Genomic DNA, 27,125 nt, shown 5'->3' with positions numbered 1-27,125 from the left:
GCCCCAGCCTGACCCATCCTCAGTTGTTGTGGGCATTTGGAAGTGAACAAATGAATACAAAATCTCTTTTGGTGTCTGTCTCTATCTTTCAAATAAAATGAAAACAAATTTTTGGCCGGTGCCGTGGCTTAACAGGCTAATCCTCTGCCTTGCGGTTCTGGCACACCGGGTTCTAGTCCCGGTCGGGGCGCCGGATTCTATCCCGGTTGCCCCTCTTCCAGGCCAGCTCTCTGCTATGGCCCGGGATGGCAGTGGAGGATGGCCCAGGTCCTTGGGCCCTGCACCCGCATGGGAGACCAGGAGAAGCACCTGGCTCCTGGCTTCGGATCAGCGAGATGTGCCGGCCGCAGCGGCCATTGGAGGGTGAACCAACGGCAAAAGGAAGACCTTTCTCTCTGTCTCTCTCTCTCTCACTATCCACTCTGCCTGTCAAAAAATAAATAAAAAAATAAATTTTTAAAAATTAAAATAAAACACAATAACAGGTTTGGCACAGAAAGTGGAGAAACTAGAACCCTTGTGCACTGCTGGAAAAAACTGGAAAACAGGGCTGGTATTGTGGCATAGTGGGTTTGGCCTCTTTGCCTGTGGCACACACATCCCATCTGGGTGCCAGTTCAAGTCCTGGCTCCTCTACTTCCAATCCAGGTCTCTGCTAATGGCCTGGGAGGGTAGTAGAAGATGGTTCAAATACTTGGGCCACATGTAGGAGACCAGGAAGAAGCTCCTGGCTTGGGATTGGCCCAGCTCCAGCCGTGGTGGCCATTTGAAGAGTAAAGCAGCAGATGGAAGATCTCTCCCTCTCCCTATAACTCTGCTTCTCAAATAGATAAAAAAAAAAAAAATCATAAAAGAGAAAGGAAGGAAGGGAGGGAGGAAGGGAGGGAGGAAGGAGGGAGGGAGGAAGGAGGGAGGGAAGGAACCAGAAAACAACATGGACATTCTTCAAAAAAGTAAAATTAAATCACCATATGATCCAGCAATTCCACTTTTGGGTATATATTCAAAAGAATTAAAAACCGGATCCCTAAAAAGATACCTGCACACCTATTTTTTTTAAGATTTGTTTTATTTATTTGAAAGGCTGAGTTAGAGAAAGAGAGTGAGAGAAGGAGAGGGAGGGAAAAGAGAACTTCCTCCTGCTGGTTCACTCCCTAGATGGCCTCAAAATGGTTGGTGCTGGGCCAGATGGAAGTTGGGAGCCAGAGGCTTCATCTGGGTCTTCCCCATGGGTGCAGGGGCCCAAGCACTTGGGCCATCTTCTGCTGCTTTCCCAGGTGCATTAACAGGGAGCCAGATCAGAAGTGAAGCAGCCAAGACTGCACCGGCCTCCATGTGGGATGTCGGCAATGGTAGCCGGTCCCTGTTCACCCATTTTCATTGCAGCATTTACGACAGCCAAGAAGCAGAATCAGCCCAAATGTGTGCCAACAGTGACATTATAAATAAAATATGGTATACACACACACTGGAATATTATTCAACCTTAAAAAAAGGAAAATCCTGGACCCGGCATTACGGCAAGATAGGTCAAGCCATTGCTTGTATTGCTGGCATCCCATATCCAAGAGACAGTCTGAGTCCTGGCTGCCGTGCTTCCAATCCAGGTCCCTGCTACCGCATTCTGGGAAGGCAGTGGATCATGGCTCCTGTACCTGGGTCCCTGCCACTCACGTGGGAAACCAGGATGAATTTTCTGGCTCCCAGCTTTGGCCTGGACCAATCCAGTCTATTGTGGCCATTTGGGGAGTGAGCCAGCTCTTTCTCTCCCTCTGTATTCTGCCTTTGAAAATAAATAAATTTTTACAAAAACAAAACAAAACAACAAAAATAACCCAAAACAGTAAATCCTGCTAATGGTACAACATGGATGAATCCTGAAGATATTATGTTGGGCAAAATAAGTCAGTCATGAGACAGTTATTGCAATATTTCACTTAGAAAAAGTATCTAGAGTAGTCAAAATCATGGGAACAGGAAGTAGAATGGTGGATGCTGGAGGCCAATGTAGTAGTGTAGCGAGTAAAGCCCCTGCCTGTGATGCAGGCTTCCCATATGGGGGCTGGGTTGAGTCCTGGCTGCTCCACTTCTGATCCAGCTCCCTGTTAATGGACTGGGAAAGCAGTGGAGGATGGCCTACCTGCTTGGGCCCCTGCACCCATGTGTGGGAGACCTGAAAGAGGTTCCTGGCTCCTGGCTTTGAACTAGCCTAGTTCCAGCCCTTGTGGCCATCAGGGGAATGAACCAGTGGATGGACAATCTCTCTCTTTCCATCTCTTCCTCTCTCTCTGTAACTGTCTTTCAAATAAATAACTCTTAAAAAAAAAAAGAGAGAGAGAGAGAGAGAGAGAGAGAGAGAAGAATGGTGGATGCCATGAGCTAGGGGAAGGGTAATTGCTCTGCAGGGCTAGAGCTTTGGTTGGTAAGTTCTCAAGTTCTTGTTGTTGTTGTTGTTGTTTTTTTGACAGGTAGAATTACAGACAGAGAGAGAGACACAGAGAGAAAGGTCTTCCTTCCATTGGTTCACCACCCAAATGGCCACTACAGCTGGCACTGCGCTGACTCAAAGCCAGGAGCCAGGTGCTTCCTCCTGGTCTCCCACGTGGGTGCAGGGCCCAAGCACTTGGGCCATCCTCCACTGCCTTCCCCGGCCACAGCAGAGAGCTGGACTGGAAGAGGAGCAACTGGGACTAGAACCTGGTGCCCATATGGATGCCGGCGCCACAGGCCCAGTTCTCAAGTTCTGTTATCCAGGATGTGAAGACAGTTAATACCATTGACCTAATGTGCATATAAGTATATACAAAGCTATAAAGCTTAAAAGAACATAAACATACACAAATTTGAGTGATTATGTTTTTTTTACCTTATATCACTCTACTTACTTTTATTGATTACAATCTTTTATAACTTCTGGAGGATTTTCTCTATGAAAGGTTTATTTTCTCAATATTGTTGGGAAATATTTCTAACAATAGCCCAGTTTTCTTCTGGACTTACCACTTACTTATATATTTATTTAGTTTATTTGAAAGGCAAAGAGAGACAGAGATCTCCCATCCACTGGTTCCTCCCCATATGTTTGCAATAGCCAGGGCTGGGTCACGCTGAAGTGGCACCCAGCAAATCAATCTGGGTCCCCCAAAGGGGGCAGAGACCCAGCTACTTCAGCCATCATTTGTTGCCTCTAACGATGCACACTAGCAGAAAGCTGGAATGCAAAGTGGAGCCAAGACTTGAACACAGGCATTTGACATAGGGAGTATCCCAAGTGGCTTTTTTTTTTTTTTTTTTTTTTTTTTGACAGGCAGAGTGGACAGTGAGAGAGAGAGAGACAGAGAGAAAGGTCTTCCTTTTTCCGTTGGTTCACCCTCAGTGGCTGCTACAGCCGGCGCACCACGCTGATCCAAAGCCAGGAGCCAGGTACTTCTTCCTGGTCTCCCATGTGGCTGCAGGGGCCCAAGCACTTGGGCCATCCTCCATTGCCTTCCCGGGCCACAGCAGATAGCTGGACTGGAAGAGGAGCAACTGGGACAGAATCCGGCTCCCCGACCTGGACTAGAACCTACGACCAAGTGGCAGTTTTAACCTGTGTGCCAAAAATCCGGCCCTCATTTCTTTTTTAAGATTTATTTTTTTTATTTATTGGAAAGTCAGAGTTACACAAAGAGAGAAGGAGAAGCAGAGAGAGAGAGAGAGAGAAAGAGAGAGAGAGAGAGGTCTCCATCTGCTGGTTCACTCCCCAAATAGCCACAATGGTCGGATCAGAGCTAATCCAAAGTCCGGAGAGACAGGAATTTCTTCCTGGTTTCTCACACATGGGTGCAGGGGCCCAAGGACTTGGGCCATCTTCTACTGCTTTCCTGGGCCATAGCAGACATCTGGATTGGAAGAGGAGCAGTCGGGACTAGAACCAGAGCCCATATGGGATGCCAGCAATGCAGGCAGAGGTTTTACTCACTACGTCACAGTGCCAACAACCTTGTTCCTTAATTTATTAGCTTTTCAAACCATAAGGAGTCTAGACCCAGAAAACAGACAGCAGGCCTGTAGTTAAACTCCGTTTTGATTATTCTTTAAAAAATTTTAATCTAAAAAAGTTTTGGGCAGGGGCTGGTGCTGTGGTGCATCAGGTTAGGCTGCTACCTGTGATGCCAGCATTCCATATGAGCACCAACTGAAGTCCCAGTTCCTCCACCTCGACCCAGCTCCCTGTTAATGTGCCTGGGAAAACAGCAGAAGATGGCCCAAGTACTACCCTAACCCTGACGTTCCAGCCTCCAGGCCTCAGAGTTAGTATTAGACCTACATTACTGCATTCCTACATGCTGGAGATGCTGCTCCACATCCTGAGGAAACCTATCGTAGGCGATGGTTGGTATCCTAAGAGCAAATTAAGGTGTCAGCGTGGTTTTGGAGATTTCCGAAGTCCACGCTCCTTCCACCACACTTCCCAACTTCACTGCTTCTCAGGAGACAACAGAGATGTCATTTCACACCCTGTGTGAGAGGACACTTCAACACGTTCATAGAAAACACTGTAAAGGTAAGGTAATTTCTTTTGAAATCCATGCATAGTTTGTCCATAATATGCATTTTCCATCAACTGTTTGAACACACCTTTTATTTTATTTCCCGCTTTTGTTAACCTTTGCCCAAATCATAAGCATGTTCCACATTTCTATAACAGCTTTATAAATTTCATTTTTATAAGTTAAAAAATACGTCAGCAAATAGAGGTACTATAAATTATTATAATAGAGGTACTATAATTATTATACTAGTTCCAAATTATAGGGCATTGTGACTGCTTCCAAATTTCTCCTTATGTCCTTTATTGTTTTAGCTAAAAAAAAAAAAAAAAAAAAAAAGCTAGCTTTGAAAATCAACTTATAGTTCATACCAAAAAGTTTTTTAAAAAGATGATTTTGCTTTACCTTAAACTGTGGCTTTTCAGAAGTGGTTAGTAAGACATCACTGAATAATCTGTCAAGAAAAGAAACAAACAAAAAAATCTTTTTTGAACCACTGCACGCTCAGAAGAGCATCCAAGAAGATTAAGACACCTTTCACCCATGAGGTCTCCCTTCCTCCACTACTGCCCGGCCCTGAACCAATCCCGCATTCCACGTTTATCAACAAAGACAGAGCTCATAAGCCACCCAGTGACCTTAGGACTGCACACCCCCAACCTCACACCAGGGCCACAGGACTGGCTGTGAGATTGTACGTTGATTCTCCACTATGGAGAAACACAGTTTTTTTGGGGAAAAAATTGCAAACGGTTATTTCCAAAAACATGGTCAACAATATACGGAGCACAAAGTAATCATTTTTCCTTTTTTCTCCCCCTTGTCTCAGAAAAAGAAAAAACGTATCCTAGACCTCAATAATAAAATAAAAATGTTCAAATAAATGGAAAGGAATTGTCTTGACTGAAATCTAAGAGGAACATCATTTTATTCTAAGTGTTTCTCATGTTTCATTAAAAAAAAAAAAAAACAGGAGTTTTTAGGATACATGAATTTTCTATTCAAAAAGATATTATTATCTTAAAAAAAAAAAAAAAGCCCACACAGCACAGGTGGGGAACTCCAGCCTGCTTTGGCAGACACAGGTCTGCAAATTTAAAGGGTTTCCTGGGTAGTGCCCAGCAGCTGTGAGTCTCCTTAGCTCATCCCACTTTGGACAGACAGGAACCGTGTTGCCAGCAGAACCCACTTTGCCCAGGATGATCCCAGTCCCGTGCCCGTCCCAGCCACACGTCTCAGTTTGAACATGGCTCCCACCTCTCCTACTGCCTTCCTCAAGACTGAAACTCACAGGGAAGAAAGACAGGTGGAAGACAGGGAGAAAAATCTGAAAGCTTTGAGGAGGGAGTGGAAACGCAAGCTCTGGTATGCTCCTAACCGCAGACGCACTTTGTTCTGAAAGTCCACGTGGAACTGGTTCTGTGTTCAAGCTATATCTGTTTTCTCATATTCACATTGTCACTAAGTGTGGAGATGGAGGCCCCATTGTCCGTGAAACAGGACAATGTTCCGTCCACGGGACAGGGGTCTGCTTACCCTGTCCATCACAGCCTCCCTGGGTCCTGGGAGAGCAGCTGGCCCAGTGTGGGCCCTCTCTGAACCACTTGTGGAGGGAAGCAACAAGAAACCTGACGTTGTCTCCATCTCCTGTGAGCTCCAGCCACTCGCACCCCAGCATCCCCTCGCCTTCTGTATCCTGCTGTTTCCTGAGTTTATATGTTCAACAAGCTGGTACAGACCCTTGCACTGCAAGGCTTTTGGTGACTGAAAACCGCTAAGCTCAATCAACACGAACCTCCACCGAAATTAAAAGGCACTTACTAAGCGGCTGCACACATTAGGAACCATTTCATTCAACCATCTCAGCTGTCGTCCCCCCTTTCACAGCTCCGCCAATCCCGCTTCTAGAGGACAGGAAACGTGCCCACGCTTGGCCAGGTAGGCACGGTGAAGCTGGCATCCACCTGTCAGTCCGTGTGACCCCAGCCTGCCCTTCTTAGCCAGCTGCTGACCCTACATGAAGGGATGGAAGAGGCACCTAAAGGACAAGCCCTAAAGCGCCATCTCAGCTGCTCCGATAAACTATTCCCAACTGTTTAAGAGAGAATAAGTCCCTGGCACACACACCAGATGTTTACTAAATCACAGTGCGTAAAGGAACAAACAAAAGCAGGAGAGCCCAGAACGACATCACCCTCCTCAGGGAGGGCGGCCCCTTCAAGCTGTGGACTCTCCGGGGCTGGGGACTGACTAGTGAGCTGGGACAGGGTCAAGAGAAAGAGGGGCTGCCACATGTACACTCACACAACGTGTCAACAGAGGAGAGGCACGCGGCAAAATGACCCTGGTGTTAAAGGAGGGCAGGCCGACTGGAGTAGACTGGAGGGAGCGGTCACAGGAGAAGGAGAATGAGCATCAGCAAGCACGAGTCCCTTCAACTCCGCAGGGACTGCGACCGAGTCACACTAAGGTCCCAGGTGCTGGGACACGGCGGCACGGTGCTGGACACAGTTGTCACAAGTACGACGACGCGCAGGAGTGACTTACGGCATCTGTAAGAGCCGGGAGACGGTGGGCATGCCATTTTTACAGGCTTCACAAGACAGCGTAGACTCCAACACGGCCACTTGAAATGAACAGATACGCATTTTAGTTCCGCAGAACATGCTGGCAAACCCACTTGGCGTTGCAAAGTTTGACACTGCCTGGCAGCAGCTGTCTGCAGGCTCACGGGGACAGTGTCAAAACTCCTCGCACACAGACAGATGGCACACATTGGGGAGGGGGAGGGTGGCAACACTGGGGTTACCCATGGCTCAAAAGAAATGGTTCAGAAACCACGTGCCGACAGAAAGCTAAATACATTCCAAGATCACTGGAGGAAGGAGTCACCACAGCACTCATAAACGTGTGTTTTTCTCTTAAAGGAAAAAGTAAACATGACACAGAAGTACAACTCTGAACCTGAAAGACATTTTGCTGCTTGCCTGCTTTTAACCTAAACCAGCACACAAAATGCCAGCTGTTGCTGTCTGCTGAATCCAACACCTTGGATGCTGTAAACAAGAGCAGCCAGACTTTCCCACCCACAGCTCACTGCTCCGTTTCAGTTGCTTAAACTCAGTATAGAACAGTCTCTGGAACTGCCTGCCCTGTTTGACACAGTAACACCTGGTGGGTGCTTGACCTGCACCCACAGTGGCCCAAGAGCCCCCTGCCATCCCCTCGGCCGCAGCCATGAGTTCTGGGCAGGCTGTGGAGGGAACCAAAGGGTCCATGGATGAGTTTGCATTCAGTTCTTCCTAGGGGTGCCTCCCACCTGCCTGCTGGCTGTCCTTGATTCCCCCAGGTAATGCTGGAACAGTGCCTGGATCCAACTGGCCTAGGTGTCTACATTCCTGCCTGCCTGCCTGCCTGCCCTGCTCTCTTATCTACCAAGCTTCTGGCTAAGGGCTCTCTTGCTCCTTGCGTGTTCATACCAGCCTTGGTCTGAGTCCTCAATACTGGCTTCCAGTTGCCCTATGCTGGTTTCTGCATCACACTCACGCTAGCCGTACTTCTCTGTATATCCTCCTGCTTTTGAGAATCTAATGCTATTTACAGATAATTCTCTGATGGCTTCAGATGACTTGACAAGTGGATATTGTAGTTAAGTAAATGACTTAAATTTGATCTGCTTTTAAATTAGGAGCAGACATTGTGGTACAGTGGGTTAAGCTGCCTGTAATCCTGGTATCGCATATGAGTGCTGGTTCAAGTCCCAGCTGCTCCACTTCTGATCCAGCTCCCTGCTAATGTGCCTGGGAAATCTGTACCTGAGCTCCTGCCCCCCTTATAAGAGACCTGGATGGAGTTCCAGGCTCCCAGCTTCAGCCTGGCCCAACCCTGGTTGTTGCAGCCATTTTGGGGATGGTCCTTTCTCTCTGTGTCTTTTTCTCTCTAACTCTGCCTTTTAAATAACTAAATAAATCTTTAAAACATAATAAACAAATTGGTTAAGAATTTCTAGTTATGGTCAATGATAACCTGTGTGGGTCTTTCCTGAACTCTGGAAAGGGGGTGAGTAGCTCTGCCAATTACAAGGGCCCAGAGACCCCTCCAAACCCCATACTGACCCACAGCCATGGACGGGGCAGGAGGGAAGCAGTCAACAGGCACCGAGTCTGGCGGTCGTCCGTAAGTCATTTCATACAGTAAGTGGCCAAAGCAGTGGACATCCACACTTTCCAATGTCTGTGGAAGAAAGCAGTGGCAGGGTCACCCTTCAGCCTGGCTTTCTGAACCCCAATGTTCCTGCCGCAGGCCTCCACTGAGAAACTACTCCCGGGACAGCACCACACCTAAGCAGTGGTGAGGACACCATCTGGAAGACTTATGTGAATGCTCACTAGGCACTGTTCAGACCCAAGGTTACCCTCCAGAGTCCTCCAGCCAATGATTGTACTGCATCCCTTGTTCCATTCACCCTTGTAACTTAGCCTCTGGGAAATACGGCAATGTCCCATGGGAGAAACACAGCCCATGGGCAAGGCCTACCCAAAGGGGCACTTCCCTGCTTAGCACACATTTCTTCCATAGGCAGGTCATGATCACACCTCAAAATGAACCTGCTGCATCATTACTTTCAGTACTTACATTGATTTTCCTGAATTGTGAGAAATAAGATCGGTAGAAGGAAGGCAGGCCAAGTAAGGAATTCTCGAGATCTAGCAGCCGGCAAGTGTCCCCTTCAAGCATCACATTGGAGGCATGAAGATGCCCGTAAGGGAATCCTTTGTCATGCAGAAACTTTAGTACCTGTTAGAAAACACACACATTCTCTCTGCAACTCACTCAGGTATCACATAGCTTCAAATCTGGGGTTTTTGTTTGTTCGTCTGTTTTTCAAAATTTATTTATTTATTTCAAAGTCAGTTACAGAGAGGAAAGACAGAGAAAGAGAAATCTTCCATATACTGGTTAACTCTCCAAATGGCCACAATGACTGGGACTGGGCTAGTCCAATGCCAGGAGCCAGGAGCCTCTTCTGGGTCCTTGATGGGGGTACAGGGGCCCAAGGACTTGGACCAACCTCCACTGCCTTTAAGGTACATTAGCAGGAACTGGACAGGAAGTGAGGTAGCTGGGACTCAAACCAGTGCCCACAAGGGATGCCGGTTCTGTAGGCAACAGCTTAACCTGCTGTGCCACAGCACTGGCCCCATTTGTGTGTGTTTTGAAGATTTCTATATTTATTTGAAAGGCAGAGATAGAAGGAAAGAGAGGAAAGAGGGAGGTCTTCCATCTGCTAGTTCACTCCCCAACGGGCTGCTATGACTGGAGCAGGGCCAATCCAAAGCCAGGAGCCAAGAGCTTCTTCCAGTTCTCCCATACAGGTGCAGGGGCCCAAGCACTTGGGCCATTTTCCTCTGCTTTCCCAGGCACATTAACAGGGAGCTGGATCAGAAGTGGAACAGCCAGGAATCGAACCACTGCACCACAGGTGGAGGCTTAACCTATGCCACAGCACCAGGCCTGTTTGTGTTTTTTTAAGGTCAACATATTTTGAAACAAAATCAAACAGGTCACTGGGGCGACTCCTGGAGAAATAAAATGCCACCTCTATCCCTTTCTTCAGAGAAAGAGAGTGACACTGAAGATTTTCCAGCTGTGAGACACAACACCAACCTCGAGCTTTTCCAAAAACTAGAGAAGCAGCTGCGTCTGCTTGAAGTTAAGAGCTCTGATATCAAAAGGGTCTGCGTGAAGCACTTCCTCATTCCAACAGGCAGCTCTGTTTAGGGCAAAGTCTCGCTCCCACTCCTGCTCCAATGAGGAGTGAAGCTTACACCAATGCTTCCGCCACCTCCTCGGGACACGTGGTTGAGTGGAAAACACCCCTTGTCCAATCTCCCCTCAGGACAGATGTGACTGCTTATTAATAGGAACACACAACAGGCTCCCACCCAAACAGTGGCTCACCCAGTGAGAGAGAGGCCTACACACTGTCCGGGAGAGCCATGACCACCTCACAGGTGCCGCAGGCAATCACAGAGGACCGGAAGAAAGCATTATAACGTCTCCTTTAGTTGTTTTTGATCTTACTATTTTAAAACTTATAATGCACGAAATATGGGGAGGACGGGGCAGGCACTGTGGCACAGTGGGTTAAGCTACTGCTTGAGCCACCTTCATCCCATATTAGAGTGCCTGGTTTGAGTCCTACATACTCTGCTTCTGACCCAGCTCCCTGATAATGCATCCTGGGAAAGCAACAAAAGATAGTCCAAGTATGGGTTTCTGCCACCCATGTGGGAGGCCTGGATGTGGTTCTTGGCTCCTGGCTCCTGGCTATTAACTAGCCCAGTCCTAGTCATTGAGGCCATCTGAGAAGTGAACAAGTAAATGGACGATCTCTTTCTTTCTGTCTCTCCTTCTACCTCTGTAATTCTGTCTTTTGAATAAAGAAATAAATCTAAAATCTAAAAAAAATGTGAGGGGGTCTTCACAAAGTTCATAGAAAATGTGTATTATAGAAAAACTATAAATGAACTTCAAAAATAATTTTAATTCCATTAATCTGCAAACTTTTTTGCAGTACTCATATATTAGTAGCACATGTATATTTGTAGATTTAAGCATATATAACATGGGAAGGGGTTATGCTTATGTTGTTTTTTTGATTGATAGGATTGGAGAGCCTTGGAAAATATGGTTTGGAGCAGGGGTGGGGAACGTCCGGCCTGCGGCCTGCGGGCTCTAGGAGGCCCATGAAATCATTTGCTCTAGCTCTGCCAAGGCAACCACAGGCGACACTCAAAATTCAGGAAATCTATAACAGGCTCATTTTTAAATTGATCATTTTGTATGTTCTACAAACGATGCTATAAATGTCCAAAAGGCCCTTGGCTTCTCCATCCTTGGTCTAGAGGGTGATGTGGGAAAGGCTTCCACTGCTGGTTCTGTAGGGAACCATTTGGGCTTGTGGGTGATGTAACAGAAACAAAGATCTTGGTATAGAGATAAAGACCAACCAAAGACAACATGAAAGTTAGAATCCACACAGTAAAGTTCTTAAAAATCAGATGCCCAATTATTCCAAAAGCTAAAGTTTTTGAAATTTTTAAAAAGTAACATTGTGTTATTTACTTTTAAAAGTCTGCTTTTTTAAAAAAAATTTTTTGAAAGGCACGTGGACAGAGAGAGAGGGAAAGAGGTAAAAACAGACAGATCTTCCATCCACTAGTTACTTCACTCCCCAGATGTCTGGGGAGCGGGCTGGGCAAAGCCAGGAGGCTAGGAATCAACCTGGGTCTCCCACATGGGTGGCAGGGTCTCACATACTCGAGCCATCATCTGCTGCCTCCAAGGGTATGCACCAGTAGGAAGCAGGATTCAAAGTTAAGATAGGACTTAACCCCAGACACTCCAGTGTGGGAAGCTGGTATCCCGAGTGGTGGCCTAAACTTGCTGTGCCATGATACCTGCCCCAAGCTTTCAGAATTTTGTACATCTAAATTATTGCCACCTTTATCTCAATTATTCACTTATTGGGGTAAAACATGAAAATACTATATCAATATATAAGTAATCGGACAACTTCAGTGATTTTGGACATTCCCTGAGAATTTTTTCAAAAGAATTACATAACTCTGGATGAAATTCCATTGCAACTTACATAAAATTAAATATCTCTTACCTCTAGTATTTGCCGTCCATATGTTTTTATTTGCTGGAGTTCAAGGCCCTGAATCTTTTTAGGATTGCAGTACTTCTTTAGGAATGGGTCCTTTGGTTTTGCCTTTGGAAGAGAACAAAGAATGTATATGGAGGCAGCAGAGAACCGATATCTGCACCCAGGCTCCCTGCACAGACAGCACTCCACAGAACTGAGGGTGCCAGGGTGGCTCACCCACACAAAGGATGTGGGTTTTAAGCAATGGTCTGCATAGCTGACTCCCTGTTTGTCCCTTTACTAGTTCAGGGAAAAATGCCTGGTCTTAACCGTGGGAGACTCCAACATCTTGCATACAATTATTACAACTTTGTTAAGGGCAAGATACAAACCTAAGAGAGTAGCCTACAATGTAATGATGTAATCATTAAACATTCAACCTTCCTTCCTGTAGGCAAAGGAATGCTTTTTAAGCATACTGAGTAGAGTCTTTATCGATAAATTAAAGATAAATTCTAAATAAAATCAAAGTAAAACATCAGGGAGGGCCCTAGCTTCTAGAATCTTAGGGCTAAAGCATCCCACAACAGCTTTTAAAGGCACTTGAGAACTTGCACCCCAAATACCTTGTAGATGAGATCCTTCAAAGTTCCTTTTTCATTGAACATCCTAATTAGCAATGCTGAGGACTCGCTGGCTGTGGCAAAGGTAACCCGGTAGATATAAGGATGCTGCCAAAACAAAGAAAATCATACTGATTTGTATGGGGATCCAGGAGCTGGTTAGACAGAGCCCAGCACCTTCCTGCTGGTTTAGTTGCACACAAGTGTGATGGTACTCCTCAATTGCATGGCATTTTCAAGTTACTGGGTGATCAAGTACTTCCTCCTTCTTCAGATGGGGAAACGACCTAAGCGCCAGTGACACAGGAAGAGGGTAACTGATGAGGAGAGCTCTGCACGTGAAGGGATCTGCTTCAGCCTGTGCAACCTCCCAGTGCAGGCAAAAGAGGGGGAAAGCCTGAGGTTTTAGAATACTGTTTCAATATTCTGCCTCTGTAAACTGGTCATGAGCACAGCCAAATCTGGGAAGAGCCAACTGGGAACTGGGATAAACATGTCTTTGCTCACATAGCTTTCCTTAATATTCACACTGCTGTTTCGGTGCCAAGTGGGAGAGCACTACAGCCAGAGAATGAGCAAAAGCAGCTTCTCAGCACTTTCCCAGCACAGCCGGCATGAATCCTCCTGCCCTTGTACAGAAGTCTGCAGCCTGATGATTCACAGTGTCCTCAGATGGGGATACTGACGTCAACCAAGCAGGGTGGGGAAAAGACAAATTATTTAATGACTGGAAGCAACGTCCTCAGATGACCTGGAATTCTGGTTACATTAACGGTCTGGCTCCAGACAGGTCTGACAATGCCCACTAGCTCAGAATATCATGAAAATTTAAATCCAAGGGAGCTGAGCTACACAGGGGTTTTGGAGGGCTGGCATGGGCGGGTTGTGGGGTGGAAGAGTATGCTCAGGAAAATACGTAACTCATCACGAGGTTTCTCCTGATTAGCACATCATAATGGTTGCTGTTGAGTTTGTTGTTGTAGTTGTTGTTTGTATGATTTATTTACTTGAAAGGCAGGGTTACAGAGAGGCAGAGGCAGAGAGACAGAAAGAGGTCTCTCATCTGCTGGTTCACTCCCCAGATGGCTTCAACAGATGTAGCTGTGCCAATCTGAAGCCCAGAGCTAGGAGCTTCTTCCGGGTCTCCCGTGTGGATGCAGGGGTCCAAGTGCTAGGCCGTCTTCCACTACTTTCCCAGCCACAGCAGAGAGCTGGATCAGAAGTGGAGCAGCCGGGACTCAAACCGGCGTCCATGTGGGATGCTGGCACTGCAGGCAGAGGCTTTACCCACTACACCACAGAGCTAGCCCCAAGCCTATTTTTTAACTCCATTTTCCATGAACTTTTTGAAGTACTCAGATGCCTTTATAATTCAGTCATTCAAAGTGTGCAATTCAACTTTTTTCAAAATATTTTATTTATTTGATAGAGTTACAGAGACAGAGAGAGAGAGAGAGAGAGAGAGAGAAATCTTCCATCCACTAGTTCACTCCCCAGAAGGCCACAACAGCTGGGACTGGCCTGGCCAAAGCCAGGATTCAAGAGCTTCTTCCTAGTCCACATACTTGGGCCATCTTCTGATGCTTTTCCCAGGCTATTAGCAGGGAGCTGGTTTGGAAGTGGAGCATCTGGGACTCGAACTGGCGGCCATTCGGGATTTTGGCATAGCAAGTGGCAGATTCATCTGCTATGCTGTAACACTGGCCCCTGAACTCTTTCTTTCTTTCTTTCTTTCTTTTTTTTAAAACTTATTTATTTAATTGAGAAATAGGGAAACAGAGACAGACTGACAGAGCTCCCATCTGCTGGTTCACTCCCTCAAATGTCTACAACAATTGAGACTGGAGCCAAGGGCCAAGAATTCAGTCTTGGTTTCCCATGTGAGCAGCAGGTACCCAACCACTTGAGCCATCACTTGCTGCCTTTAAGGGTGTACACTGGCAGGAAGCTGGAGTTGGGACCTGGAGAAGGGAATGGAACCTAGGTACACAAGGGCGTCTTACGCAGCATCTTAACTGCTAGGCCAAACAGCTGTCTCAGTTCAATAGTTTTCCGTATATTAACACAGTTATGCAAGCATTACACAACATAAATAGAACACAATCTAAACAGAACAATTTTATCTCCCCAAACAGAAACTCTATGAGTAACCACAAAATTCTTGGTTCCGTACTGTTATAAATAAGGAGCAAAGAAAGGAAACTCTTTCTTATGGTAGAATGCCAACCAATAAATAAAAAAGGAACAATGCAGTTGGAAAATCATATTGTAGGAAGGTGTTTGGCACAATGGTTTGGATGCTCTTATCCCATATTCCACTGTTTAGGTTCAAGTCCTGGCTCAAATTCTGGTTACAGCTACTTGTTAAAGCAGACCTTGAGAAACAGCAGGTAATGGCTTCAGTACTTGGGTCCATTCTACCCACAAGAGAAACCTGGATTGAGTTCCTAGCTCCTAGCTTCAGCCTAACCCAGACCTAGCTACTGTAGGCATTTGGGGAGTAAGCCAACAGATTCAAGAACTCTCTCTCTTCCCTTGCTCCTTGCTTTTCAAATAAATAAAAATTTTAATTTTTTTAAAAAGACAAATACAGGGGCCGGCGCTGTGGCGCAGTGGGTTAAAGCCCTGGCCTGAGGTGCCGGCATCCCATATGGGTGCCGGTTCTAGTCTTGGCTGCTCCTCTTCCAATCCAGCTCTCTGCTGTGGCCTGGGATAGCAGTGGAAGATGGCCCAGGTCCTTGGGCCACTCTACCTGCGTGGGAGACCCAGAAGAAGCTCCTGGCTCCTGGTGGATTGGCACTGCTCCGCCCGTTGTGGCCACCTGGGGAGTGAACCAGCGGATGGAAGACCTCGCTCTGTCTCTACCTCGTTCTGTAACTCTGTCTTTCAAATAAATAAAATAAATCTTTAAAAATAAATAAAAGACAAATACATAGAATGCTAAAACTAATAGGTTTCATAAAGAATAAGATATTTATGTCGCCTCAGAATATCTCCCTACATATTACTTATTAATGCTTTCTCTTAAAACAATTAATGATAGGTAAAAATGTTTAGCTAAACTTGTTCATTTTTTTAAAATAATAAACACAAAAAATTGGAGGTGTTGGGGTTGGTACTATGGCACAGCCAATTAAGTGGCCCTCTGGGATGCTGGCATCCCATATGAGAATGGCAGTTCAAGTCCCAGTTGCTCTGCTTCTGATCCTGCTCCCTCCAACTCTGCCTGACAAAGTAGGAGAAGATGGCCCAAGTACTTGAGCCCCTGCCACTCACATCAGAGACCTGGATGGAGTTCCAGGCTCCTGGCTTTGGCTTAGCCCTGCCCTGGCCATTGCAGCCATTTAGGAAATGAACCAGCAGATGTCTCTTTCTCTCTATCACTCTGCCTTTCAAAATAAATCTTAAGATGTTGGAGGTGATCCAAATGTCTAGTAAATTAGTTGAGTAAACTAAGGTAGAGTCAATGATACCTCTTGGTAGTCAGTTTTACACTATAAAGATGCACCACTAATTAAACAATCAAATTTTAAAATAAAACATAATTTTTGAACAATCATATAAAATAAATGTTAATGAGTGAATATTTTGGTTCATACTCATGGTTGGCTGGTTAGGATCACAAGTGGATTTTATTTTCTTATGTTTACTTATTTGTGTCTTCTGTCTTTTGTTTAATTAATATGTACCACTTACATGCACTAGCTCTTTTTAAAAAGCACATTAAAATAAATTTATAACTTGTCCTGACAGCCTGGGTCATATAACCCATCAAACTCAAGGCCACAGCATTTTTGTGACCACATGTTGTGTCACAAAAGCTTGGTTTTGTTGTCTTGACAAGACATTCTTCTCCAAAAATGAAACTGCCAAGTGGACAGACAGTGTAACTGTGCTCAGTCCACACATTCTAGGGTCTTCCGTCCTCATGCAGGTAAGGAACTAACTCGGTTCCGTGGCCGATTACCAGATTAGTCTTTTTTTTTTTTTTTAAGATTTATTTATTTATTTGAAAGGCAGAAGCAGAGAGAGAGAGAGAAGTTCCATCTGCCAATTCACTCCCCAAATGGCCGCAAAGGCAGGAGCTGAGCTGATCCAAAGCCAGGAGCCAGGAGCTTCTTCAGGGTCTTCCATGCAGGTGCAGGGGCCAAAGGATTTGGGGCATCTTCTACTGCTTCCCCAGGCTATAGCAGAGAGCTGAATTTGAAGTGGAGCTTCCAGGACTTGAATTGGTGCTCATATGGGATGCCAGCACTGCAGGTGGCAGCTTTAGCTGCTATGCCACAGTGCCAACCCCTAGATTATCCTTTGCTGAACACAGTCTGCACCTATCTGAAGGCTCTGTATTAAAACTGTGAGTTAGCATAAATGTCACCAGTTAGTTAGCCTTTCAGAGCAGTAACTCAGACAGCAAAATGGCTATCTTGCTTTTCCTTCAACTGGCTCATCTAAATCCTTACTACTTTTGTTAGCTCTGTTTTCCAGAGCTAGAAACAGACCTTTCAGTGCCACTGATCTACATACTGTCAACAGGAACAAGAGGCTCAAAGAAGTGGTTGTTTTCCTACTGATAGCTGCTTAAAATACAAACCTCTATTTAAATGACCATGTTTCTGGGGTTGTAGAGATGACATGAACATCCTTATAAATTGCCTCTGATCTACAACTTCAGCCTGAACTGAAACTCAGTGTACTTTTCCACTCTCTTGAGCCTACAGAGTACTTTCAGCTCTTCTGTCCATTTCACCCACAAAACAACAAAAACCACTGTGAATCTATGATCAGCACTGAGAATAACAGAAGGACTTGTTTGTACTCACCAAACAGGAAGGCAGCAGTTTGATTAGACACTGAAAATCTTTATCTGACAAGTACTTGTCCGGGCCAAGGTCAGCCTGAAAACACGGGAGGAAGTATCAGGGTGTTGCCTTGGTTATCACAAGAAAAACTCCATATACGTCTTCCCCTTTAATTTTACTTGTCCAGATACATGACTGCAAATCGCACTTAGTCCTACTGCTTCAAGGCCCTTCTGGAGAGGTGGTGTGTAAACATACAGATACCAGAACTTAACTTTATCTCATTCCATTAACAGAATGTATTCTAGAACTCCAAGATAAAATAAAGTACTATCCAAGTGTTTTCTTTAGGAGTACACTCTAAAACTATCAACCCTCAAGAGATTCCAGAGAGCTAATTTAAGCCTATTTCTTTCTAAATATTTCCTAGTCAACCAAATATAATTACACCTATATAACCAAATGTGTAGCAAAATGACTTAAAAATGACTCTCCTTTGATGTAGACTGAGCAAGTTTTCCCATGGTCCCTTAAGAGTCCAGCACACTCTTGTTATTGGTCAACTCTGCTTTTGTAAAGAGATCAGAAGATCTTGATAAGTGAAGCAAATTGGCTCACCCAGCTTAACACTAGGCGCTCCTTCGGCTGATTCTTTATCTTCATTAAGAAATATTTCTTCCTTATCCTCCAACCTGCCATAAAAGCAAAGATGTGCTGCGTAATTTTTTCTTCAACAATTGATGTAAATTTCATTGACAAGTAATACACATTAAGTCTGGCAATTTTACCCACAGCTCTGTAAACAAGAGCAGGACAACCATTTGATAATGTTGGTATGGTTAAGCACACAAAGAAAGAAGGCAGCAAACACAAAAAGTATTCATGGACATAGTAGGAAAACAGCACTTCAGCTGGGGTTAGTGGAAAGTACAGATGGATGAACAGTGGTTCTCAAAGTTACCTCCACCTACATCCTCTGATGGGGATTAAGCTAAGGTTCAAGGTTTTAAGTGTTAAAAGTTAAGGACCGCATCCTCAGGCAGTAGGCAGGAAAAAAGAACGAGAGCTTTCTTGGGACCCGTCTAGGAAAGCGCAGCCCTAGCATACAGCTCTGGGACCAGTACCAGTCTCTCACCTATGTCTTTCAGTGGTTCTACGACCTCCCACTTTGGTTCTGACCGGAAGAACATGGAAACATGCTGTAAGGCGATCTCTGCAAAGACATTTGGGAAATTCGTTAGTCAAACAGCTCAGAAAAGGGCTATTTGCTCTGGATATTATTCTGTTTTTGTTTTTGTTAAGATTTATTTCATTTATTTGAAGGACAGAGTTACAGAGAGAGAAAGAGAGAAACAGAAAGAGATCTTCCATCTTCTGGTTCACTCTCCAAATGTCTGTAACTGCAAGGACTGGTCCAGGCTGAAGCCAGGAACTTTATCCAGGTCTCCCAGGTGGGTGCAGGGGCCCAAGGATTTGGGCCATTCTCTGCTGCTTCCCCAGGCACATTAGCAGGGAGCTGTATTGGAAGTGGAACACTTGGGACTTGAACTGGCGACCATATGGGATGCCGGCATCATAGGCTGGAATTTAACCTGCTATGCCATAGCATTATGCTTGCAGATAATTATTCACAGATATTATTCTTGCAAATGAAATCCTTATAGTTTATGACTTCCTTATAAAAAATAAATTACTCCCCCTCCCAAAACCAAACCAAAACAAACAAACAGACAAAATGGAACAGATTGGATCCTGGAACAGAAAAAGGACATTTGTGGAAAAACTGGAGAAATCTGAGTGCAATGTCCATTTAACAATAATGTACTAAAATCTATTTCTCAGTTTTGGTAAGTCTTCCATGGTTGTATAAGACATTAACATCAGAGAAAACTGGAGGAGAGGCATACAGGAACTGTACTATCTCAGCAACTTCTCTGTGAATCTAAATTTATTCCAAAATGAAGATTTATTGAAGAAAAAACCCTACAATTACTAATGATGTAAAAATATAGACTGTACAACTAGAAAACCTAAAATATGTCAACTAGTTGGCCTAAGCCAAGAATTCAATATACACATGACACCACAATCCAAGCCCAAGACTAAAAACATATTCTGGGGCCAACTTGAAACAACATTTGATATTATACCAAGTGATATTTATCCTCTCTTCATTCCACATGGAATTATAGCTTTCACAAAACAAAGAAGCGATTAACCTTAAATATACACGGGAAACAAAAGGCAGTGTTTTCGAAAAACATCTATGTACAGCAACAATACAGTTCTATTGTGGAAATTCACCACGTGACAGCTTACTGGAAAAAAAGCACATCCTTCTCTTTGTGTCTGTCTGTCATGAGAATATTTCCCCCTTCCAGGAAGACAATGGGAAGTTTCTTAGAATAAAGAAATTATCAGGATAACTGTGCTTTTACATTTCTTCTAAGAAGTAACATCTATAATTTTCTGTCCCTCCTCAACCGGGTGAGTAAAGGAAGCCACTCCAGCCTCCCACACTCAAACAGCAGTCCTCCCAGCGCATGGAGGAGTTCAGCTCTGCCTGGCCCGAATCTCATTCCAGGCTGCCTGGTGAAGTGGGACAAGTTCGACAGCAATGCTCTCCTCGTGTCATCTGTTAAGAGCTTGACAAACAATATCATTCTGATATATATTTTACATCTAGGGTGAGTTCAGAGACCTGGGGAAGAAAACAAGTGACTACCTACTTGTTTACTCACTCAACATGTGACATGTCAATGGCACCTACACAAAAAGGAACAAGTGATAATCAACTACGGGGCTAGCGCCGTGGTGCAGTGGCCTAACACCCTGGCCTGAAGCACCAGCATCCCATATGGGTGCCAGTTTGAGACTTGGCTGCTCCACTTCCACTCCAGCTCTCTGCTGTAGCCTGGGAAAGCAGTAGAAGATGGCCCAAGTCCTTGGGACCCTGCACCCTCACAGGAGACCAGCAAGAAGCTCCTGGATTCGGATCGCTACAGCTCTGGCCGTTGCGGCCAACTGGGGAGTGAACCAGCGGATAGAAGACCCCTCTCTCTGCCTCTCCTCTCTCTGTGTAACTTTTTCAAATAAATAAATAAATATTAAAAAAAAAAAAAAATCAAGTACTAACCTGGCTCCATGGACATTTGTTTTGACCCAGTGTGCACAATGAACCATTTGGAAGGATCGGGCGTAGTGGAAGCACACACAAGTTCACTAGCAATGCAGGGAACACAAAGCTTCTCCTATGGTTAATGCTGACACCAAGTGTTTTTCATATTACAAAATTTGATCATAAACAACCTTGAATAAACTTAAAACAAAACTATTTTAAGTGGGGACTGGTGTTGGGGTCCAACTGGTTCAAGTCTCAGCGGCTCTGCTTCCAATCCAGTTTCCTGCTAATGCACCTAGGAAGGCAACAGAGGATGGCCCAAGTGCTTGGAATCCTGCCACAAACGTGGGAAATTTGGATGGAGTTCCTTGCTCCTGGCTTCGGCCTGGTCCAGCCTCAGCAGGCACTGAGGCCATTTGGGGAGTGAACCAGTAAGTGAAAGATCTCTCTTTTATAAAGATTTATTTATTTATTTGGAAGGCAGAGTTTATTTTGAGAGAGAGGGAGACAAAGAGAAATGTCCTCTATTTCCTGATTCACTTCCTGGATGGCAGCAACAGCCAGCTCTGTGCCAGGCTGAGGCCAGGAGCTGGGAGTGTCTTCCAGGTTCCCACGGGGGTGGAAGGGGCCCATCCACTTGGACTACCTTCTGCTGCTTTTCCCATGTGCACTGGTAGGGAGCTGGACTGGAAATAGAGCAGCTGGGACACGAACTGACACCCATATGGAATGCCAGCATTGCAGGCAGCAGCTTTACCCACTATGCCACAACATCAGTCCCTAAAAAATATTTAAGTGAAAATTATTCACATTCACAGGAACAGGATTATGAATAGTCACGTTGTAACATGGGGCATTGTCACCTTCAGAGCCCATGAGGAAGAGCTATGCAAAACAAACAGTGACTCGTAATTCCCCACAAAGCCATGGCTCAATTGTATGTACTGTACACTGCTGGGCAAGCATGCATTGTGTAGGGAATGGGGAAACATTAGTATACACACGGAATAAGCTGCATTTGTGATTGAAAAACAGAGGATTGGGAAGCAGCCTTTGTTTTTTAATCTTAGGGGTCAGGGACTTGGAGGAAGGACATTTTCTTTCTACTGAACTATGACTGATGGCCAAATCGCATGACTATCATGCCCCCAGTATTAATCCCCTTCATCCTCAGACCCTGGCAACAAGTTTTGATCGTGAACACCCACTTCTCTCTTCCAAGCCTTTCCTGGCTCCCCACTTTTTTACCAAATGATGATCAAGCGTTTTTTTTTTTTTAATATTTTCTTAAAATTTATTTATTTATTTTATTTGAAAGGCAGAGGTGCTGGCACTGTGGCACAGAAGGTAAAGCCTCTGCCTGCAGCATCAGCATCACATATAGGTGCTACTTTGAGTCCCAGCTGCTCCACCTCCAATCCAGCTCCTTGCTAATTTGCCTGGAAAAGCAGTAGAAAAAGACCCAAGTCCTTGGAACCCTGCACCTGTATGGGAGACCTGGAAGAAGCTCCTGGTTCCTGGCTTCGGATCAGCCTGGCTTCGCCCGTTGCAGCCATTTGGGGAGTAACCAGCAGATGGAAGACCTCTCTCTCTGCCTCTCTGTAACTCTGCCTTTCAAATAAATAAATAAATCTTAAAATAAAATAAAAAAGAGGCTGGCGCCGTGGCTTAACAGGCTAATCCTCCGCCTTGTGGTGCCAGCATACCCAGTTCTAGTCCCGGTTGGGGCGCCGGATTCTATCCCGGTTGCCCCTCTTCCAGGCCAGCTCTCTGCTATGGCCCGGGAGTGCAGTGGAGGATGGCCCAAGTGCTTGGGCCCTGCACCCCATGGGAGACCAGGAGAAGCACCTGGCTCCTGGCTTCGGATCAGCGAGATGCGCCGGCCGCAGCGGCAATTGGAGGGTGAACCAACGGCAAAAAGAAGGACCTTTCTCTCTGTCTCTCTCTCTCTCACTATCCACTCTGCCTGTCAAAATAAATAAATAAATAAATAAATAAATAAATAAATAAAATAAAATAAAATAAAAAAGAGTTGCCAGGCTGGGGAGGAAAAATAAAGAGATCTTCCATGTGCTGGTTCACTTCCCTAATGTCTGCAAAAGCCAACCCTGTGCCACCCTGAAGCCAGGAGCCTGGAACCCCACCTGGTCTCCCACATGAGTGCAGCAGCCCAAGAATTTGGGCCATCTTCCTTTGCTTTCCCAGGGGCCCAAGAATTTGGGCCATCTTCCTTTGCTTTCCCAGGCACATTAGCAGGAAGCTGGATAGGAAGCGGGGCAATGGGGACCCAAACAAGTGCCCATATGGGATACTGGTGTCGGAGGCTGAAGCCTATCCTGCTGCACCACAACACCAGCCCCAAGTGTTCAACCAGCCTACCTCTAGCTTTAACCTACCTCTCTGGTTTTACCTCCCACAGGCTTGGTGCCTCCCACAGCTCCGAAAGACTGGCTGGCCTGCCCTAGTCCGCCCACATTGCCTCTCCAGCCCATTCATCCTTCCAGACTCAGCAGTTCCCTCAGCCATGAACCCCCTCCCTCTGATATGGGACCAGTCAGGGAGACAGGATAAGATTCATGAGTTGGAGGCCACATCCTTTTGCTCCATGGGTGATCTCAAATGTATCCGCCCACCTGTCAATCAGACTATGTAACCACTCCCCTTTTGGAAGTGACTAAGAGGCCTGGAGAGCCCTAGGCCTCAGCTACTTGCTGCCCTCTCGCAGCCTCTGGCCTGCTCCCTGAAAACGATTGGTATGGAACCCCCGTTTACTCTTTCAGACCCACTCTCCTTTAATAAAGCTCTCATGTTCCTGCGTAATTCTCTCATTCTCTAAATAAATCCTAAACTTTGCCATGTCGCACGTCTTGTCTGAGCTGGTACTTAGAATTCTTATCTAAGTAAATGGTAAGAACCTGAAATATTAAATTTTGGCTTAAGTTAGCCCATAACACCTGCTGTGTCCACTCCCAGTGCTTGTGGGGTTACCACGGGTGTCCTGTGTGAGGGCTCCTCTCTGCTGCTGGACTGTAAACTGTGGCTGCAAGGATGCATCCTACCTTGGGTGTAGGCCTGAGCCCTGGGGAAACATTTCTCCCCCTCCTAGGGTGCTTTGTCTGCAACCCTGGCCCTGCCTTTCCACCTGGCTAACTCAGAGCTGTATGTAGGCCTCTTGCAGGATGCCTCCTTCCATCTTTAGGTCTGGATCGTGTGCAACCCCATCTTCGTCCCTGCCCCAAGGTGCTGCCTGCCCTCACCCAGCATGGCCTTCAACTGTCAATCTCCCTGCACAAGTGCTTGGGGGTTGCTGTATAAATAGCTGTTAGCACATGGTACGTGCTCAATGAATATTTCAGAAAGCAAAAGCCAAAGGTTAAATACCTGTTAATGGACGTGAACCCTCCTACCAAGTGAACATGGAATCCAGGAAAAGGGAAGGCATTTGCCCTCTATTTCTTCCAGCACTGGCTGACACAGCAGTGAAAGCTGTTTATCAGTAAGCGCTGATAAACAGGCCCGAGACAGGAAATGTGGAGCTTCCCACAGAGCTCAGGATGTTCCAGGTGCCCCCACTGTGGGCAGTCTTTGAACTCCTAGATGCCAGCCCCAGGGGTGACTGCAAGGAACAAACAAACACTGAGTCTACAGGTCGGGTTACAGAGGGGCCTGACCAACTCTCCAAACATCCTGCTCTAGTTGGAAATATAATCCCCACCCCCCCCCCAAACCCTCCCTCTTATCCTATTATTCCAGGGATTCCTGGGGTTTAGGAGTGAAAGGGAAATTCAAGGTGCCCTAGTCTCCACCTCTTGGCTAGATCAGGACTCCAAGGCCCACAGAGAAGCAAGGCTGCTAACGGTGAGGCTGGTTCCAGGCCCCAGAGCCCCTGATTGCCACATGGGTCCTCTGGGGTCCCTTACTTTAGGGAGTACTTGGCAGGGAGATTGCTCTGGGGGCAGTGATCCTTCCAAATGCTCCACATGCCTTGTGAATAGCATTGGGGTCAGGCGCTGTGTTTCTCCACACAGGCTCCTCATGGCAGCAGACACCAGTTTGCCCTGTACACCAGCGGCCCTCAACAGAACTTATAACTCAAATGAGCTTGTCCAGGCTCCCCAGAGAGAGCCAACGGCCTCCATTTCCTGTCCAAAGAAAGGAAGGCCCAGTGATCCCACACTAGGGGGGCTTGGGGAAGACACAGGCTCATGTACCCAAGCTTCCAGTGATTTGTCCCTGGGGCGTGGGTTGGCATCACTGTACCCCTCTAGCAAAGCACCCTCACCCTCACTCAGAACAACAGGCAGAAAGGGGGCTGGGTTGGCCTTGGCCGCCACTTGAACACACAACTCAAATCCTACTGGGGGAAGCCGGGTGGGGAACGTGAAGAGGCAGCATCAGACCCACACTGAAAGGGAAAGCAGCGCCCTGAGCTGGGAGGGGGGCAGGGTGCCCCGTGGGTGCTACTGGGATGGAGGTCAGCCTGGAGTGGAAGTGGCCCTTGGCCAGCCATGCTTCCCCTTCCAGAGGCAGCCCAGAGGCTAGAACGGCTCTAACAGTTCATTCCCAGGAAGTGGGGGGTGGAGGTGCACCAGCACCTTCCTGCAAACAGCGCCCCTCCTCACTACGGCTTCCTGAGGGGACTGTGCAGCATTTGGGTGCTGGAAGGAGTTGCTGGCAGCCTTTTCACACCCCTGCCCGTATCTGCTTTAGACTCCGCCACACTGTTGGGGAGAGGAAAGATCAGGGACAGAAACAGCACGTGAGAAGGCACAGTGGAAGGAAACACAGAGATGATGCAACCTTCCGGCAGCCAGCGTTTTAATTCAAGACACTCGGGCTGGACGACAGTCACTCCAGTGTGCAGCAAGGCGCTCTCTCATGCAGGCCCTCAGTCTCCTCATTCATGAGGGCACTTCCAAGAGTTTGTGAAAGAAAGGAATGTACAGATAAATTTATTCCGGTACAAGAAAACTTCTTCCATTTCACACATCTTCCACAAACTTTTTGAAGACCTCCTGTATCAAATGGAAGGGTCAGGTCCCCTCTAGTGCTCACCCCTTGTGACTCAATGCACTTCCGGCACAAGCTCCCTGCTTCCTGGCAGCCTTCCTGCAACGCACGCGCTGTGGCCTGTGGCGCTGCTCAATGAATGGCATCATGATACGCGCATTAGGCCGCGAGGGCCACCTGTGGGAGAGCTTCAGCACTCAGGGGAAGCGGTGTGGACAAACCGCTTCACAGGGCCGGGTTGGGGCTGGTGTGACCAATCAGTGCAGATGGCCTACTGTCTCGTGACTTTGGCTACACTGCAGACGAAACAGAGGAAAACGAAAGCCCTGAAAGATGGGACCCTAACAAGATCCCAGTGGTCCTGAGAGTGCCAGGCCTACCCATGATGTCTTGTTCTCTTATGTGAACAAAAAACAAGGTGTGTGTGTTGTGGGGGGGAGGCATCCTCAGAAGTCCTCAGTGCTTGATTTTGAAATCTATGGTAAATATGAGTTTGAAATAAACTTCCCTTCTCTGGGCTGCACCGTCATTCTGGAAGACCCCTTTGTCAGGGGCATTCTAGACAAGGCTCATCACACTCCAAAGTGCATGTCTATCACCTAAGAGGCTTGTTCCGCTCAGAGCCTGATCCAGGAGTCTGGGGGCCTGAGTTTTGCTCTTCTGACAAGCTCCCAGTGACCAGTGCTGGAGAGCCACACTTGAGCAGCAAGCCCCAAGTGCTGTGGTTCTCAAACTCACCCGCATATTGGATCACTTGGGGAGCTCTACAGACTGTAAAGCTGTACCCACAGAGGTTCTGACTGACCTGTCACAGCTCCCCAGGGGACTCCACGATGCAGAGAAGCTTGGTGCCTGACAAGCACACCTCTTGCTGCCCGTCTCTGAAGCGGGAATGAAAAGTGTCTTCCTTGAATCATTTCAAAAGCAATGTCAGGAGGTTCCAATGACTGGACGCAACCTATTCTCAGCAAGCAAATTCACAACACCCAGAGATCCGCCTCGAGAGCCTCCAAGCACAGTTTGGCTCAGTTCTACGGCGGCTTCTGTAGGTCTCTTCAAGGCACACTGGAGTGTGTTAAGTGCTCAGCTCCTCATTCTGCTGACAGCAGCCGGGGCACTGACACTGTGAGTGTCATCAGTCCTGGAAGGGAAGCCCCCTCCTCCTCTGTCCCCTGGCAGCTGCCCTGCCAGGGACATCTGGACGAGAACCTCCTCTTGTGCTTCGCACTGAGCAGGTCTCAGAAAGCAAACAAGGAGGCAGAAAGGATTCTTCTGCATCACTGTTACATTTCAATCTCCAGAAAACACACACCTGCTATATATTGTAAATACAGAGACACAGCCAAGTATGGATCCGACTGAGACTGCTGCACATATTGTTGTGTG

At 46.5% G+C, this 27,125-nt stretch overlaps 1 protein-coding gene across 4 annotated transcripts in view; it reads right to left on the bottom strand.

Moving 5' to 3' along the window:
- Nucleotides 1–27,125, bottom strand: part of PXK (PX domain containing serine/threonine kinase like) — a 99,043-nt gene that overhangs the window by 17,192 nt on the left and 54,726 nt on the right. For all 4 annotated transcript variants that reach the window (XM_062201175.1, XM_062201173.1, XM_062201176.1 and 1 more), the window contains exons 5-13: nt 18,744–18,821; nt 18,227–18,300; nt 17,630–17,704; nt 12,813–12,917; nt 12,211–12,312; nt 9,168–9,329; nt 8,648–8,765; nt 7,080–7,158; nt 4,938–4,986 (exon numbers count right to left, since the gene is read on the bottom strand). In XM_062201175.1, coding sequence (XP_062057159.1) covers nt 4,938–4,986; nt 7,080–7,158; nt 8,648–8,765; nt 9,168–9,329; nt 12,211–12,312; nt 12,813–12,917; nt 17,630–17,704; nt 18,227–18,300; nt 18,744–18,821 — 842 coding nt within the window. The remainder of the gene's footprint in view (nt 1–4,937; nt 4,987–7,079; nt 7,159–8,647; nt 8,766–9,167; nt 9,330–12,210; nt 12,313–12,812; nt 12,918–17,629; nt 17,705–18,226; nt 18,301–18,743; nt 18,822–27,125) is intronic.

Source organism: Lepus europaeus, chromosome 9 (genome assembly GCF_033115175.1).
Source record: "Lepus europaeus isolate LE1 chromosome 9, mLepTim1.pri, whole genome shotgun sequence".
Classification (NCBI taxonomy): Eukaryota; Metazoa; Chordata; class Mammalia; order Lagomorpha; family Leporidae; genus Lepus; species Lepus europaeus.
This window is presented reverse-complemented; position numbering and strand designations above follow the sequence as displayed.